This window comes from Cnephaeus nilssonii (genome assembly GCF_951640355.1).
Source record: "Cnephaeus nilssonii genome assembly, chromosome: 4".
Classification (NCBI taxonomy): domain Eukaryota; kingdom Metazoa; phylum Chordata; class Mammalia; order Chiroptera; family Vespertilionidae; genus Cnephaeus; species Cnephaeus nilssonii.
This window is the reverse complement of record NC_137075.1, coordinates 61,089,246-61,107,100: the sequence shown is the minus strand read 5'-3', so window position 1 is coordinate 61,107,100 and position 17,855 is coordinate 61,089,246. Positions and strand designations below refer to the sequence as shown.

At 43.4% G+C, this 17,855-nt stretch overlaps 1 protein-coding gene across 1 annotated transcript in view; it reads left to right on the top strand.

Moving 5' to 3' along the window:
- RORA (RAR related orphan receptor A) overlaps positions 1–17,855 on the top strand; it is a 711,378-nt gene that overhangs the window by 155,290 nt on the left and 538,233 nt on the right. Inside the window, exon 2 of the mRNA XM_079768378.1 lies at positions 9,165–9,218. Coding sequence (XP_079624504.1) covers positions 9,165–9,218 — 54 coding nt within the window. The remainder of the gene's footprint in view (positions 1–9,164; positions 9,219–17,855) is intronic.

Sequence of the window (17,855 nt, the reverse complement as noted above, 5' to 3'; positions counted from 1 at the left end):
GATCTATTAATAAATTTCACTTTTATCACTTTTTTAAAAGTGAGTACCTTTTATATGAGAATTTGGAGGCAGCATCTAAATGAATTGGTGGCACCATTTCTGATGCTCAGAGTATATAAGTTATTCAAGGGTATGGTCTTAGAATAGTCTGGATTTGAGTTGGTATTTTTTTTTACAATGAGGGGGAACACAATAATCAGTTTGGAATTGGTTAATAAGGGGATCTTGGATAAGAAGGCAGAGTGGGAAGCCTGTACCTATCACCTGTGGAAGCGTAGGCCAGTTATTCAGTCATGCCAGCTCAGGGTCGTCTTGTTTAAGTGAGGATAAAACAGCTCACCTTTTAGAGTTTGTAAGTTTAGAAATAGCACAGGAAGAACAACAGCTCATTGCCCACCATGCAGACTTTGCTTCTGTGAGATAGATGAAAACCCACACTCTGCTTCAAATTGTCCCCATGTGGGATGTGCCCTGGTTGTGGCATGGTGTCTGACCTTGAATACAGTGTGAGCTTGGACACCGCACTCAGGGAGATGTGGGTTCAAATCATGAGTGCAACACTGCCGCTGTGACGTCCGTAATCCATTTATTATCTGTGCATCGGTTTTCTTGTCTGAGAAATGGGTTATTGTTGGGACTGAATGAGAGAAGCTGTTTACAGCCCTTAGTATGGATTGGCACAAAGTAAGTACTCAATAGATGCTAATTATCATCATCTCCTTTTCTTCACTAGGAAGTGCCAGGCTCTTCCCAGGAGGAGAGGGCTTGCTCTCTTCACTGAGGCTTGCTTTGCAAACAAGGTTGCAGTTTCGTGTTTTTGAGAATGTGACTTAGCCACCATGTGGAGGACAGAAGTCGGCATGGGAGATACATTCATGGAAGAGCTGCCGAGCAGGGTAGTGCAAAAGGCACTCGAAGAGATTCCTCCACATGGAGTGGGTGGGAGGCTTCAGAGAAGTGCTGGGCATTTACTTGTATTTCAGGGACTTAACAGCAGAGAGAGGTAAGAAGGCGTGTCTTTGAAAAGATTTTCTCAGAAGGTCTGCATCCTTAGATAAACATGGAGAGAAATATCTACAGTAGACATGTAGTTGGCAATCGGCTCTCAGTTGCAGACAACTGTTTTCTCATCCCTGCAACGAAGGACTCTATGGAGGTGGCCATGACTTTGCCCAGAAAGGCTTGTGGACTGGGCAGTGTGGGCAACCAGTTTCTGCCTCATCTGGTCCATAACCCTGTCTCGGTATGTGCAGCCTAGACTGAAGGAAATGATTGCCACTTCTCAAGATGTAATGTCATATCTGAGACGTGGATGTAGGGAGATGGAAAATAGCAAACAACCGAATGCAGAATTCTTTGGTTTCCTTACACAGTGTCTTCTTCATGAGGAATCTGAATCTAAGTCTGCTACGTCATCCCTAATGGGATAGCCTTCTGAAAAGGTGTCTACTCATTCGCTCTCTCTCCCTTCTCCCTCTCACGCCCTCCCCATGTAAAAATCATAGCCCCCTGATCACACCTGGTGTCATCTGCAATTAAAGATTACTTCAACTGCTGACAGTATCCCAAGCTGTTCTTTAAGACAATTTCATTCTACTTAGCAGTACCCGGTGCCTGCTGATTCCGCTGTCGTGTTTCTCCGTTGAAGATGTTGCCTCAACAAAATCTGCTTCAGAGTTTTCCTGGCTTCTCCGTGCTGAATTACAGTCGCAGTCAACGGCCCACTTGTGTGTAGTTCAAGAAGCAATTAAGGGCTCTTTCTTCGAACGAGCAAGGGAGGGGGTAGAGTGAAAAATGATCATTATTCGGATGATTCCTCTGTGTAGCTGAACAGTTCGCAGATCTTTGATACCGCGAGTCCCTCGCATTGAAACCCACTCCTGTCACCACCTCTGCAGCCTGCCTCCTGGCAGAGCAGCTTGATGGCGGTCAAGGACTCACACGCCATTAGGTCAGAGCAGCTCAGTCTGACATTAGGATTGTGATTAAATGCAGTTGAAACAGTGGCACAGCTGTCCAAGGTGTGATGACCACAGCCCCGAAAATCAGAAAGCACCAACTTCTGAATCTTCCCAAGGAAGCTGGCCATCTCCATTGTCAGCCCTTTGTTTTATTCTGGAGGGATTTATTATAATTGGAATACGGCAGTCTCATCTTTCTAGGCATGTCTGCATGACTTATGTCTATCTTTAGAGGCAGAGTCTTCAATCTAACTTATACCACACGGGGTCTAAAAGAGAGCTATAGACAAGCAGCTTCACTCTTTCTGTTAAGATCATCAGCTGGCGCCCTTCTCGATGTTTCCCAGTCAGTATCTGCTGTGTGTGGAGCAGCGAGCCAGGCCCTGGAGAGAAAGAAAGCACATGTCAGTGGTCCTCCAAGGTGGTCCCTGCACCAGCAGCAGCAGATCTCTTGGGAATGTGTTAGAAATGCACGTCTTTGGCCCTACCCTCAAAACTCTGGGGGTGAGAGCCAGCACTCCAGGCATCAGTAAGCCTTCAGGGGATTCTGATGCATGTGCATGACTTTCTTCTGTGAAGAGGAGACCTTGGGGATGAATGAGACTAGAGGAGAGGGGGCTGAGCCGCCTTGAGGTGAGGAGACCTTTGACATAGCCTCCCAGCTGCCTCCTTTGGATGCTTTTGGGGTTCCCTGGCAGCTCAAGTTGCTGGGTAGTTTCACAAGACCACATGGGTGTCATGTTGGGCCATGCTTGCCTTGAAGAGAATGTCTTCTTCCTTCTCCACCGAGTGTGCTTGTTGAGGCAGAGAAGGGCACTGATTCTTGCTCAATACCAAGCAGCTGTGGTGCAGGGAGGGGAGCTTCAGTCGTAGGAGACTTGGGTCAAGGCACAACTGCTCCAATAGCTCTGGGACTCTGGGAAAATCCATTAACCTCACTAAACTCAGATGGACCTGAGTTCCCCCATCTCAAAAATGGAGCTAATTATATGTGCCCTAGCTGTTTCACAGGACGTTCTGCTCAATTGAGATGGGGTGAGGATGGGATTTTCCCCAAACTTGTTCGTGGGTGAAGGTGCCCCTCCAGCTCAATAGGGACAACGTACTTGATTAATTTATTAAACTGATGCATTTACATACTGTGCATCCATGGCAGGGCTGCTCTGGTAAGGGGAAGTAGAACACAGGGCTGAGTCATGTCAGCCCAAATGAGCCTCCCATCTCCACCTTGTGGCCACACTCTGTGTCCAGCTGCCCAAACAGATACCTACAGCTGATCCTCAGGTATGACCAAGGTCAGTGTGTGATGACCACACAAAGGCAGGAACCTGAGTTGGGTCTGCCCAGTACAGACACCTGAATAAGAGAGGGAGGTGAGCCTAGAAGGCTGCATAAGAGGACAGCCACTCTGCCCCTTGTGATCATGGCCCAGTGATAGCCAGCCTCCAACCTAGCACATTGGGCAGCCCCTCTCTTGGGAGAGCTAGCAAGGAGTGGAGGGTAGAGATCCAAGTCTGAGGCAACCCCTGCAAGACTCCCCTCAAAAGGAGAGTGCTCAAACTCTTCATTATGTCAGGCAGAAATCCTCTTTCCCTGTAGTACAGACCCTGGGAGAGGATGAGAAAGGTTCCCTCCTCCCTCATTAGCCAAGCAAACACTCTTAAATGCTAATGCTTTATAGGTGTGCAGTTTCATATGCCTTTAGTATTTCCTTTCTCCTGTCCCTCAATGCCATGACTAGCGGCAAGTCCTGAAGACCCTCATTGGCAGGGTTGGCTCTTCCCTGCCTGCTGGGCCAGGATGGGGCTCCCCAGCAGAGTGAGTAGCAAGCCAACTCAGCTTGGTTGCTCAGGCAATTCCAAGGGAGTGGGAAGAATGGAAAATAGTGTGGGGTCAAAAGGAAACATGAATGAGAGGGTGAAGCACTCATTGAAACGAAGCGGGGAAAGGGGACGGGTCTTATGGATGAATGCCTCCAGTGGGGCTGGTGTTTGCTACTTACTTTCACAAGCCAGTGGGGCCTGTTGAATGGGTGGATCTGCTAGGTCTAAAATGCTGGGGATGTCACATCTTTTGGCATAACCTGGCAGCACATCAGAAGCCCAAGTCCTACTAGTAAGTGTTACCTGAAGTGTGTCTTGCTGTTGGCCTGCCCTGTCCCACCCCCAGATTATAAACTGGCCACCCAAGTCTCTGCATGAGAGCCCGGTCCCCACACTGTGCTTCTGCTTAAACTGTGATGCTCTGCCACCTGCCAGGCCTGGAGCCTGTCCTCCACCCCAGCATTCCTGAGTGAGATCCTGAGAGCCCTCTCCCTGGTGTCCTAACTCCGACTCTGCTCATTGCTGCCCTGGTTCCCATTTCTACTTGTCCAGAGGTACTGTGTGAAAACTGACCCAATAATGAATGTGGCTGATGGCTAGAGACACCCATAACTATTTTCTGTCTATCCAATGGGACTTTAGGATTCTGAGCAGACACATATGGTAGCCCTGAGAGCCATGGATAAGACCTGAGTTTGTCATACTTCTTTAGATATGTATTGTAACTCAGACTGACAAACTCAACTTTGTTCAGCTCCATGGCTCCTTGCAAAGATTTGCTCTTGGGGTAAAAAGGAGAAAAGAACAGATTCAGGTAGATTACATTTTTTTTAAGTCAACTAAGTCTGGCTAGAGATAATAATCACAACCATCCCCTTCCTACTCACTGCTACTACTCACATTTACTGGGCACATACATGCTTGAGGGGCATCCTTTCTCTCACTGGGATTTGGCAAGTCCATTGCTTCTTCCTAAACCCAATGTGACATGTCACACAGTGACAAACAACTCTTAAGTCTCCCTTAGCAGCTCCCTTCAAGGGTGAAGGGTAGGGGCACTCTTAAGCCTGCTGCTGAGGACATGGAGAGCTGATGGAGAGAGGGCCTCCTCCCGTGTTCCTAAGGCTCCCAAGTGTTCTCAGCTCACGGCACCTTTGTGTGTCAGTAACTTTGTCACTCCCTAGACCAGTGATGGGCAACCTTTTGAGCTTGGTGTGTCAAACTTCGCCAAAAAACTGAGCATAACTCGGGTAGTGTGTCACTTTGAGGAAAAAACATTATTTCGCAAATGTTTCATCCTCAGGAGCAGCAAATGTTTCATCCTCGGCATGCGGCCGCGTGTCATCAGAAATGGCTACGCGTGTCAGTGCTGACACGCGTGTCATAGTTTCGCCATCACTGTCCTAGACCAAGAGAAAAACCTAGTAGTTCCATTTACTAATAGTTGTCTCAAAGAACTTAATAGTCACAGTCTCTGCTGTCAGACAGATGTAACTGTGTTGCCCTGGACATTTTAAAATAGCCCATGGCTTTGCTCTGAGTTTGTGTCAGCCCCCAGCATGGCCACCAAGACTGAAACCTCATGGAGGCAAAGGAGGTGGGGCTTAAAACATGGAGAAACATTTCCAGGAGTCTGCCACCTTTACACACCTTCCTCTGGAACAGCACAGTAAAGAGTAAGAACTTTTATCCTTTTCTATGGGGATGAAGATAATTTGGGGAAGGTGATTTTGATAAATTATAAAGAATTAGTAGACATGGTTTTTCCTTGTAGGCATTTTAATATCAGAATCTATTTCAGGCCACAGGACAAAGCTTCTGCCCAAGAATGTCTTTGGACCTATTTGCAGATGTACTACCTGTGGGTTAGTTTTGAAACAATGATTTCTTTCTGGAGTAACAGAAAGATTTCCCATATACCCTGTCTGTTTCAATGTCTGAATCACTCAGTGGACCTCGGGCTGCTTCAGGGCAGGGTCTGGTATAAAGTTGGTGCTCAACTGCACAATATATGTATTTTTAATTTTTATTTTTTTAAAATATCACCTAAGGATATTTTTTCCATTGATTTTCAAACAGAGTGGAAGAGAGGGAGGAGCCGGTGGCGAGAGAGAGAGTGAGAAATATTGATGTGAGAGAGACACAGCATTTGGTTGCCTCCACATGTGCCCCAACCAGGGACGGTATTCAAACTGGCAACTGAGGTATGGGCCCTTGACCGGGAATCAAATCCGATACCCTGCAATCCACGGGTGGACGCTCTAAGCACTGAGCCAAACCGGCCAGGGTTATATTTTTTTAAATTATGTAAGTTTTTTATGGACGGCTTGTGAATATTTTTTTTAAAGTTTCTCCAAACAACCATCAGAAATACTTGAATTTATTAAGTGTCCCTGACACACATAATGACTTAAATTGGATCACTACTTCCCATGTTGTAAATTTTTAAATTGAGGTGTAATTGACATATGACATGTATTAGTTTCAGGTGTACAACGTAATGATTCCATATCTGTATACATTGCAGAGTGATCACCACACTGAGTCTAGTTAACATCTCTTACCATACATTGTTACAAATATTTTTCTTGTCATGAGAACTTTTAAGATCTACTCTCTTAGCAAGTTTCAGATATACAATACAGTATATTAACTATCGTTACCATGCTGTACATTCCATCCCCAGGACTTACTTATTTTATAACTGGAAGTTTGTACCTTTGACTCCTTTTACCCATTTCACCCACCCCTCATGCCACGCCACCCTACCCTCTACCTCCACACCCCATGCCTCTGGGAACCACCAGTGTATGCTCTGTATCTATGAGCTTGGTTTTTCTTTTTGTGTGTTTTAGAGTCCACATGTAAGTGAGCTCATACAGTATTTATCTTTCTCCTCTGACTTATTTCACTAAGTATAATGCCCTCAAGGTCCATCCATGTTGTTGTAAATGGCAAGATTTCCTTCATTTTTTATGGCTGAATAATATTCCATTATTTATATGTACCACATTGTCTTTATCCATTTATCTATCAATGGACACTTAAGTTGTTTCCATATATTGGCTATTGTAAATAATGCTGCATTGAACGTGGAGGTGCATATATCTTTTCGAGTTAGTGTTTTTATTTTCTTCAGATAAATAACCAGAAGTGGAATTGCTGGATCATATGGTAGTTTTATTTTTAATTTTTTGAGCAACTTCCATACTGTTTTCTATGCTGACTGCACCAGTGCACAAGGGTTCCCTTTTTGCCACACCCTCACCAACATATCTTAGCTCTTGTCTTTTTTATAATCGCCATTCTAAGAGGTGTGAGGCGATAGTTCATTGTGGTTTTGATTTGCATTTTCCTGATGATTGGTGATGTTAAGCATCTTTTCATGTACCTTTTGGCCATCTGTATGTCTTCTTTAGAAAAATGTCTATTCAGATCCTCTGCCAACTAGTGGGACTAGTGGATAGTTTTAATTTCTCCAGTAGCTTTCCTAATGGACATCACTGCTATCATTCTCCAGGCTTGTTCCTGTTAGGTTTGCAGGAAAATGGTAGTGTAAATGCATTCAGCAGAGCAGCTAAGGCCCAGGCATGTTTTTACATGAGTTCCCAAGGAGAAGTGAGATCAAAGTGTGCTGGGAGGTGGGGGGCCCAGGGACCCTTTGCCCCTTGTGATAATAGCAAGCACACCCTTGCGGATCTGTACCTAGTCTCCGTTCTGTAGGTGGCCTTGTTCTAAAACAGGAAGCCACTGGAACCTCAGTTACGAGTGCTAAGACAAAACTTTGGTGGTAAGAAATAAAGTAATTGACGGACTAAGTGATATTCTGGAAAACAATGAGTCTGATACCAGGAAATGCCTTTTGAAATTTAGCAGTTTGGCAGTTGTTGGCATTTGGGGTGGGGAAAATTTAAGTAACTCCAGAAAACACCAACGGTTTTCCTTTTAAAGTATGCCTACCATGGATTACTTGTCCCTCACCTGAAGATGGGTGAAGCATAATCGTACTGACGAAGGAAGTAGCTTTCGAAGGCAACATGCTCATTTCCTATTTAATATTGATGTTATTTTACGTCAGATACCCGACACATTGAGATGACGATTTCTGTTCTGTGCTTTCTCTACTCTCTCCACAAATCCAGTGCCCTTTATCCACTGGCCAATACCACTGAGTCCCTTGGGTAGCGGCAAGTCAAGCCCAGCAATATAAGCATGGTACTTTTGCGAGGCAGGTCACGACATGGGAGAAACTTGCTCCGCTGAGCAGTGAGTGACAGTGCTGTGAGGGAGTGGGCCTAGACAACCTTTACTACTCATTCCCACCCTGATGGAGTCTGTGTGGTTGTAAGCTGTTAATAAACTCACAGGCTCATTGTTGTCTTGGTTTTAAATAAAACAGGAGCAGTAAGGAAGCTTGTTGTCACAAATAATACACCTGCTCACTGCCCTCTTCCTTGCCTTACAATCAACAAAGGCTCTTTAACATATGAATCACTTGATAAGCTGCTCAAAGGAGCCATGTACAGCACAGAAGCAGGGAGAAGGGACCATTCCAGGCCTTTGCCAGGTGTAGTCAGAGAGGCATGCACCACCTACCTTGCTCTACTTCTTTTCTGCAGCCAATTAAGAAAAGATGCATTTGATGGAGGTGAGAAATGGATAGGAAGCCACACCTTTGTAAAAACCATCATTTGCTACAAAACCACCTTGGGACTACCTAGATTTAAATTCCTGGAACTCACTTTCCTTGGAACCCCAATGGAATGGAAACAGACTTTGAACACTTAACATTATTCCAATACTTTTCCTTGGGCCCATGCCCTATCCTGTGCTTTAGATGTACTAACTCATTTAATCCTCAAAACAATATTAAAACCCATGAGAAAGATACTATTAGTGTGATATTTCAATCCTCCTTGGGGCCATATGGTAGCCTAATGGCTCTATCTATCTATCTATCTATCTAATCTTGGTAGTCCATTAGTATCTCGGAGTATGGGTAGGCTTTATGAAATAAGAATTCTTTGTAAGAAAATAAAAATAATGTAGTGTATGGTCAAATTTTTGTTAATCCAAATGTACAAGGACCCCATGTTATACAAAACTTCATTTGGGTTCTTTTAAGGTTCAACTTTTTTGTTGTTGTTCAATGGTACACCTTTCAGTATAGATTACTTTGAAGGTCACAGAATTGAGTAGGTCTTGGGACAAATGATATCTCTATTCAACACTTAAGTTATAGTCTTCTGCTCTAAGGATTCTTAGAGTAGATTGAAATATGAAAATGTGAGTGATTTGCTTGCACCCATCACTTTGGATGTTATCCCATGTTCTAAAATCATAACATGAAAATATAAACTTACTGTTGTATTTCTTGTAGGCTTATCAATGCCAGTGTCCACTGAGGGGACTGAGAGAAGGGGGCATGATGCAGGTAATGATATATTTTCATAAAAAGGAAAGAAATGGAAATGTTTTGGCTTTCATTCAGTAACATATAATTTGCAATGTTCTTCCCCTCATTTACAATCCTGTCCATGTATAAACAGTAATTTGCTCTTATAAACATGTACTGTAGTTAGAGTTCTGTTGGGAGCAATTGGTGTTCTTTATCTGTGACATCATGAACATTTAAAAAAACAATAATTACACATATTCTGTAGGGGGGAATACAGTAGAGAAAATCACAGAATCTGTCTAGAGGCTAATTGTTTCTTATTGCTCTGTTTCTGAGTGTCCTGCCCCCCACTCCCTTTTCTCATCCTTCAGAACTCAGGGCACATGCTTCCTATTGCAAAGCTCTAAAGATGTTGTTACTGTTCGAAGAACTGTATTTAGTAACACTATTTTTTAAATATCTGAAATAACTTGTTGCTCTCATTAACAATGATCATTCAATTCTGAGATCTGAAAATGAATAACCCTGGATACATTTGCCTGATGCAGTGCATTGTGGGTTGTGATTTTTTTCTTTTCCTTTATAATCTTTTTCAAATCCAAGGATGCTGCAGTGGAGTCAAGGTTTGTATTTCTCTGAATGGTTTGAATTAGAAAAAATCTGATCCTGGTAACACTGATTAGTGCTACGAGCCACTAGCATAAGTCTCTGGGTGAAAAGAATCAGTGTATTAGAAAACTTGTTGCAGGGTGTTTCAACAGAGGAGACTATTAGATTACTAATGGGGTATTTACAGGAGGAGCAAAGCACAGTGGAATCTGAATGTATAAACAGATTATGTTCTTAAAGTCCAGTTTATACCACTTTATTTTTTGTAATTTGCAATGTATTTCCCCATTGGAATTATATTTTGCATGTTTTTGGTCTCCCAAGCTAGCTTATGAAAATCTGTCAAGTATAATGTAGTAAAGTGTTTTTTTGGAAAGAGCCCAGAATTAGCTCTCAGATAGCCCTGGGTTTGAGTCTAGACTGTAGCACTTACTAGTTGCATGGCCCCAGGCAGGTCACTAAACCTTTCTAAGTTTTGGTTTACTCATATACAAAAGTGCTGAAACCTTGTGTTTGATGCAGAGTTTGCGAAGTGAGTGAACAAATAAATAAGTATATATTTTATTTCTGTAGAAAAAATTCATCCAAAGGATGAAAGACTCTTACAACCTCTGTAGTCTTGTGGAGATTTCGGGGCAGAATCTGCAGAAATTGAGACTATATATATATATATATATATATATATATATATATCCTATCTTATAAAAGGGTAATATGCAAATTAACCATCACTCAGTCACAAAGATGGCGGCGCCCATAGCCACAATATGGCAATGCCCAGTCCTCTCAGCCCTGTCGGAGTCCCCAAGTCCCGGGGGGGGGGGCGGCCACTGAAGGCGGGCAGCGTGAGCAGCCTGGCGGAATGCTTGCTTTGTTGCTGTGGTGACGAGGCAAGTGTTCCACTGCGGATGGGCCTCTGGCCAGGCTGGGGCATGGATGGGCCTCTGGGCAGTGGGAAACCTCTGGGCAGCGGGCGCAGAGCGGCCAGGCCCCGCAGAGAGCTACTGGTGCATGGATTCATGCACAGGGCTACTAATATATATATATATATATATATATATATATATATATATATATATATATATATATATATATATATTATACACACACACACACACACACACACATGCATTATATTTATTGATTTCAGAGAGGAAGGGAGAGAGAGATAGAAACATCAATGATGAGAGAGAATCATTGATTGGCTGCTTCCTGCACACCCCACAATGGGGATTAAGCCCGCAACCTGGGCATATGCCCTGACTGGGAATCAAACTGTGACCTCCTGGCTCATAGGTCGCCGCTCACTGAGCCATGTCAGCCAGGCGAAATTGAGACTTCTTAAGGAGCCTTCCAAGGCCACTTGTATGGCCTTGCTATCTCCTCTGCAGGACCTGTGGCTGCAGTAGCTTCAGGGGCAAGGTCAAAGTTTTGTGAACACCTTTACAGGCTCCCGTCCAGGTAGTGGTCACATTGAAGGGGTGTGGTGGTCATTTGTGTGTTTGACTCATGCACAGGTTAATGTTTGCAAATAAAGGACTTTGTCTATAGTCTGTGAAATGTAACAAAAGGTATAAAAAAGGTATTTTCAGAAAGTATATTAAATATAGCTACATTTTAATTGGTGCAAAGGAGATAGGTTAAAGCATTTGAGAAGGAAAAAAAAATAAACATACTTTTTAAAAAAATGAAATGCCTAGTGGTACTCCCAGCAGGGAGCAGAAGGATACAAAGTATTTCAGACTTGGAGGCCTTTGTGGAATGGACTTTGGGGTTTTTTTAAACATGACCCCTATCTTTCTAATTATAGTCAGTTCTCAAAGAGACCCGGGTGGGAGCAGTTTTAAATCTATCTTTTCTTTCAGTAGGCATACCTTCTGAAAAATCCCTAAAATTTCAAGAGGAGCTTTTCTTCTTCTTTTTTTCTTAAGCAATTGCTGTTTTTTGAGCTCCAAGGGCTGACAGCTGTTCTAGTTTTGCTTGGGGACTTTTTCACATTGTGGATTAATCAATGTTATGAACTGGGTCCGTGGGGTTTTGGGAATGTAATTGGTTTCAGATGACACTTTGCTAGTCAATCTGTGAAACAGCCGAATGTTGACACAGCTGAACAATTCCAGCTGTTTCCACTCGCCCCTTCCTCTTTCCTTGGACGCTGCATCCTTTGCCTTTATTTTTGCCTTCCCTCTCTCGTTGTGACTTTGCTAAACTAACTTATTCTTTCTGAAACTCCTTTTTGCTTTTCTCTCCTTTGGGATATCATGGCTCCCCGTTTAGTGTATCTTCCACTCAATTATATTTTCAAAACTTTTTTCCTTGGTTTGCATAGTTTCTAAGGAAATAATAGTTTTACCATTTAAGTTCCCTTTTATTTGCGGCAATTACGTAATTTGTTTATTTAAAGGCACACAGAAACAAATTTGGACTTTACACAAGTGGTTGGATTCTGCGAATATTTGGTTTCACAACTGCTTGATTAACATTATTTTTAAATTACCAGAGGCCTTCCATTGAATAAACAATACAAGCCATTAGCTCCATTCAATGCATAGCTCTATTTGCTACAGCATATCTCTCTGACACACTGAGAAAAAGAGATTCAGGTGTCAGTATTGCTGCTAGAAAGATGTGTGATTAGAAGGGAGGAGTCAAAAAAAGACCAACCCTGAATTATGTACAGCATATTAAGAGTTTATATACTGTCAGGGGAATGGCATGTAAATTGCTTTCAGTGGTTTTTCATTATCAGACTAATTTCTCTTTGTATTTTCAAGAGGACTTGTTTTTGCATCTTACTCGATGGAGGAAAGTTTTTAACTGCTTGTGTGCCCAATAAAATTTTGCTGTTTTATTGGGTGATGGGCCGTAGATCTAAAGCTGAGTGAGCTAAACCAAAGGATAGGACTACACAGATAGATCCATGCATTATTGTTGCTATTCCCAAGAACTGAAGCAATTGAAGTTGGCAGAGTAATCCCATCTTCCCAGGATGGTCTGCATTGACTAAATGATGGCTCAGGTTTACAGGACAGTGGGCAGCCAGCCACCTACTCTGCCTTGCTTGTGTAGACTTAGGTGCACAACACAATTAAATAGTCTGAGGTCAAAGTCAAGTCTCTAAGATGTCAGAGAATGTGGAACAACTGAACAATTACCATGAGAATTTGGCAAATAAATATAATCGACATAGTGAATTTTTCCAGATATTTCCTCGTGCCATAATTGTTAATGAACATGGTATCAGAGGAAACAGTGTCAGATGGAGACTGTCTTAGAGATGGGGAACAATGGGTAGATAGACAATGTTATTTCTCTGAATAGAGAACTACAAACAATACAGGCCCTTAGACATTGCTTAGGCTGATACAGTTGAACACTTTTATACAATCCTGTGGAGTGAAACTTCTGGATATTTCATAATACTAAGATGCCATGGGCAAGTGTGCTAAAAGGAGGCAGAAGAGCATCAGTATGAACAAAGCATATGGAAAAAATACCTCCAATTGCACTCGAAGATGAGCAGCCAGAATTATAGGTGATAACCCAGTAAACGGGTTTATAAATCACTGTAGGCAGTTCTCTGAAGACTGATCAAAATGCAAAATGCGGCTATGTTCAGTGAGGAAGACAGAAACTGGATGTAGTCATGGACAATGCTGGGATCGAAGTAAAAGCAAGTCTCTGGCCATTTGTTATACAATTTACAGCTGAACCATACACCTTAGCAACCACCTGACAAAGCCCAGGGCAGTTCTGAGAGGGGTGAAGCAGCTGAGGGATTGGGGTTGTGCCACATGAGGGCAAACAAACACATGCCCTCGTCCCCTTTATTTAGAAAGCTGAGACCAGATGGGATGAAGACTGTAAGATCACGGAGGGCATGACTGTGAACCCAGACTTGGCAGCCTGTATGTTGAGCATGGTCCGTAGAGTGCCAAATAAGAACACTGTTGTCAAATCCTTGTCCCAGCCTTTATTTGTCTGACCACAGGCATTTTCACCTGAATGATAATACTTCGGATGATACCACTACTGTTAATTTGTGAAACATCCTGCAGCCTTAATGACATGGCTTACTCAGTTGCTTTGGACTCGTTCTCCTCGCTTGAGAACACGGATTCTTTTTTAGTCTCTGTAGGGGGAGACTGGGAAGAGTGAGTAACTAGTTCAGGGCAGGGAGGCAGCCTTCGGTATGAGGGGACAAGGACTAGGGTGGGGAACCTGGGATTGTATATTACTCCCAAGTGGGCTTGTGTCTTAGAAATTCTAGAATTCCACTTCTGGGGTAGGAAAAAGGATGGGTGGATTGTGCATAGGTTTTTCTGGCAACAAGGAAAGCACAGAAGCCTCAGTGCAGGTATTGGTAGTCACTCAGCCATCCGTACAGTCTCCCCCAAACTATCCAGGATGAACTCGGAGAGTCGTCTTCACGACATGATTCACCGATATCAGATTAAAATGGCACATCCCTGGGCTCCACCAATCGACCTGCAACATCGGTTTGGAGGGGAGAGGGTCTACATTTTTAATAAGCTCCCCAGATGACTCTCATTCAAGTTTGCACTAGGATTTCAAGCTATGTGGGAGCACTGGGCTACAGCCAAGTAATGGGATGTAGCTCACTAGTCAAATATCAATCCAGTAGGAATGGGCCATGTAAACATGCCCTTGGTAACCCAGGTATTGCAAAGATAAAGAGTTCTTCAAGAGTGTGGTGCTGAAAAGGTACAGACTAAAATTATCTGGACAACCTTTTTAAGTGGAAACTGTGGTTCTTCTCAATGGTTTGATGCGAGGTGATACCTTCCCTCAGAAAGTGACTGCATAATTGTACACAGGAACTCCCCACCTTGGAGGCAGAGGGCTAATTCCATAATATGTCCTACAGTCCCTTCACTCTGCACTCTAGTACTGGTTTATAAAATGTACTGTGTTGACCTTGGCCATCACAGATGCCTTAGAGGTTGACTCCAGAATGTTATGACTGGAAGGGCCTTGTGACTATCCAGCAGTAACTCTACCAAAGCCATATTCTGAAGCGAGTGGGAGGCCAGCAAGGTGCAGTGATGTGCCCACAGCTTCAGGTAGTTCAGGACCTGGTGTTTTCCATATCCAGTAGCCAAACACGCTCTTTCTTTATTCTACAACACTAGCTCATTTTTCTCAGGAAACCTGATTTAGAACCACCTGGGATTTATAAGTTGAAAAGTTATCATTTAGTGTTCTTACTCTTTTATATTTACAAAAGTGAATATTTATTGATCACTTACCATATGCTAAACCGTAAATATGCATTAACCATCAAAGCCTTTCAGCAGACCTGTGGAGGTAAATATCCCATTTTAAAGATGGGAAGAATGAAGCTTTAGAAACTTTTAAGAATGTTTCCAAGGAGATACAACTAGTAAGTAGCAAACCAAAGATTTCAACGAGGCCAGTCTGATTCTAGGATATTATTTTCTATTTTAGCAGACTCTTAGTAGATCATGTTGATGTACAAAAATTTCTTTCGTATAGATACAAGGTCAGGCAACCTTATCTAAATTACTTGGTACAATGCAATAATAAAAGATGAAGTGTATTCAACATTCACTGTGCACCAGGCTCTAGATTACACAAGTTTTTGCTTTATCAAGTTACTTTGGTAGAATATTAATAGTCTAGCATGTTCTCTCTGGGCTGGGGCTGTATATATATATATATATATATATATATATATATATATATATATATATATATATATCCCAGGGACTCCTCGAGGCTGCTCATCTGAGAGGTGTACTCACAAACATGCCTTTCTCCAGGCTGTTCCCTCTGCCTGACCACCCTCCCTGCTCTGTTTCTCAACACTTGGCGCAAGGTCCCCTCCTCTGAGACCTCTTCCCTGACTCCATCCGGGCCAGAGCGCCCCTCCTTGCTGCCTGCTGCTCTGTGCTGACCTTAGTCAGCTTCCACTCTGTGCTTGGTTATAATTTTTTATCTTTTTGGCTAGACCTGATGTTCAGGGTTCCCATAGGCCTCTCCAGGGAAATACCAATCCAGAGAAATGCTTCTTTCCATCCAAGGAAGGAGAATGAATACTCTTTTTCCTTTTGTTAGCATCTGGGCCACTTGCTTGGGATTCGTGGCTGGGACCATCATCATTACAGGCCGGGAGCCACTGCATGGCACTCTGGGACCTTATCGCCTAAGTGGGAAGAGAGGGAGTACTCTCAGAATGTAAAAGGGGCTACTTAGTAAGGTCCAAATGAAATGCAGAATCAACAGTGTGGTGCTGCGGAGAAGGGGAAGGTAGCTGAGAACAGGAGGGCGGGGAGAGGGACCTGAATAGATCTTGAGGAAGGGGCTAAGAAATAGTCAAGAAGTGGGATGTGTGGCCCGTGGCCATCTCCTCAATTCTGCAGTTGTGCTGCAACCAGCCTGTATGTGGGCACAGCCTTTGCCCTTTGAAGATGTGGCATCACCCCCTACACTCTGGGGCATAAGGAGCTGAGAAGATTTAGTGAGGAGGTGGCAGTGCCCCTCGGGGTGCTGGTGTTGGCTTCACATCTAGCATTTCTATTCCACCCATTAACAGTTAGTGAGCACTTACTGTATGCAAGGTGCTGATACATGGTGCATAAAACCCTACTCTGCAGGCTCCTTCTGCCCAGCAACTAAAGCAGTAAATTTCCTTTTAAGTCTTGCAATTAGAAAAAGGCTATGTAAGTCTGAATGATTTTCAATATACCTAGAGATAAATAAATCATAGAGAGCTTTAGGGCTATGCAAAAGAAAATGTAAAGTCTGAGAATTGTACTTTAGAATGAGGGATGAGGCCAAAAGCTTATGTACCCTGTGCCACCAACACTCACTAATACCATCCACGCCTCCCATCAGCACATGACAGATGTGCCACCACCTATACCAGCATCACCCAGATATCTGCACTTCCTGCTATGCCCTTTAATGGCAAAATCTGCTTGTAGGAGGGAAGAAAGCAGCTCCTCCCTCATAAGGACTCTGAGGATACTTGCTTTTAGATACCGGCTGGGTATTTTATTCATTCATTTATTTATTTATTTATTTATTTATTTATTTATAATCTTTCCTGGAGGATATTTTTCCATTGTTTTTTAGAGAGAGTAGAAGAGAGAAGAGAGAGGGAAAGACTGAGAGAAATATTGATGTGAGAGAAACACATTGATTGGTTGCCTCCTGCACAAGCCCCAACCAGGACCCAGGCCAGGAAGGAGCCTACAACCGAGGTAAGTGCCCTTGACTGGAATCGAACCCGGGACCCTTTGTTCTGCAGGCCGACACTCTATCCACTGAGCCAAAAATGCTAGGGCTACCAGCTGGATAATTTGAATAGCCTTTGATGCCAGATCCTATTCATTTTGCTTGTTTTAATACAAAGAATGGGGGTTGTGTGTGTGACCACTGACACATCCTAAGCTACTTTTCCCTGGTGTTCTTTGGATGAGAAAGCAGAATCTTCAGTGACAGGGTCCCCAGTTTCACTGAGCGGCTGACAGTGGTCTGTGGCCAAGAGAGATGTTATCAACTATGGACAGGATCTCCACACTTCATCTCCTGCTGTGGGCCTCAGGGTCTCCCACACTCCCTTCTGCCCTGAAGTGTAGGGGAAGGCCCTTGTCAGGTGCCTGCTATAAGGGTGTATTGTCATGGCAACCACCTAGGACCAGGCCAGGGAGAAGCCAGCTCCTACACTGCATTGACTTAGCTGGAGCTAAATGGATTGTTAAAGGTGAGCCAAGAGGACATGTGAAAGGGGAGTCTGGATGCCACAGGACCAGGGAATGTGATTATCACAAATTTTATATGTAGTGATGCCAGATGTGGTGGAGGAGCCTGGGAAATGTGAAATCTGTCTCTTCCTGCAAGCAGGAAGTTTACAGTCACTCACTTACCAAACCCTTACTGAGGTCCACTCTGGAACCTCACCCAGCACAGGATTAATCAGGTGATATACATACCCCTCTGCCCCATGGACTCATCATTGGGTGGCATTTACCAGAAAGGCATTGTTTTTTCAAATGTGGAACTGGGTTTTGATCTACC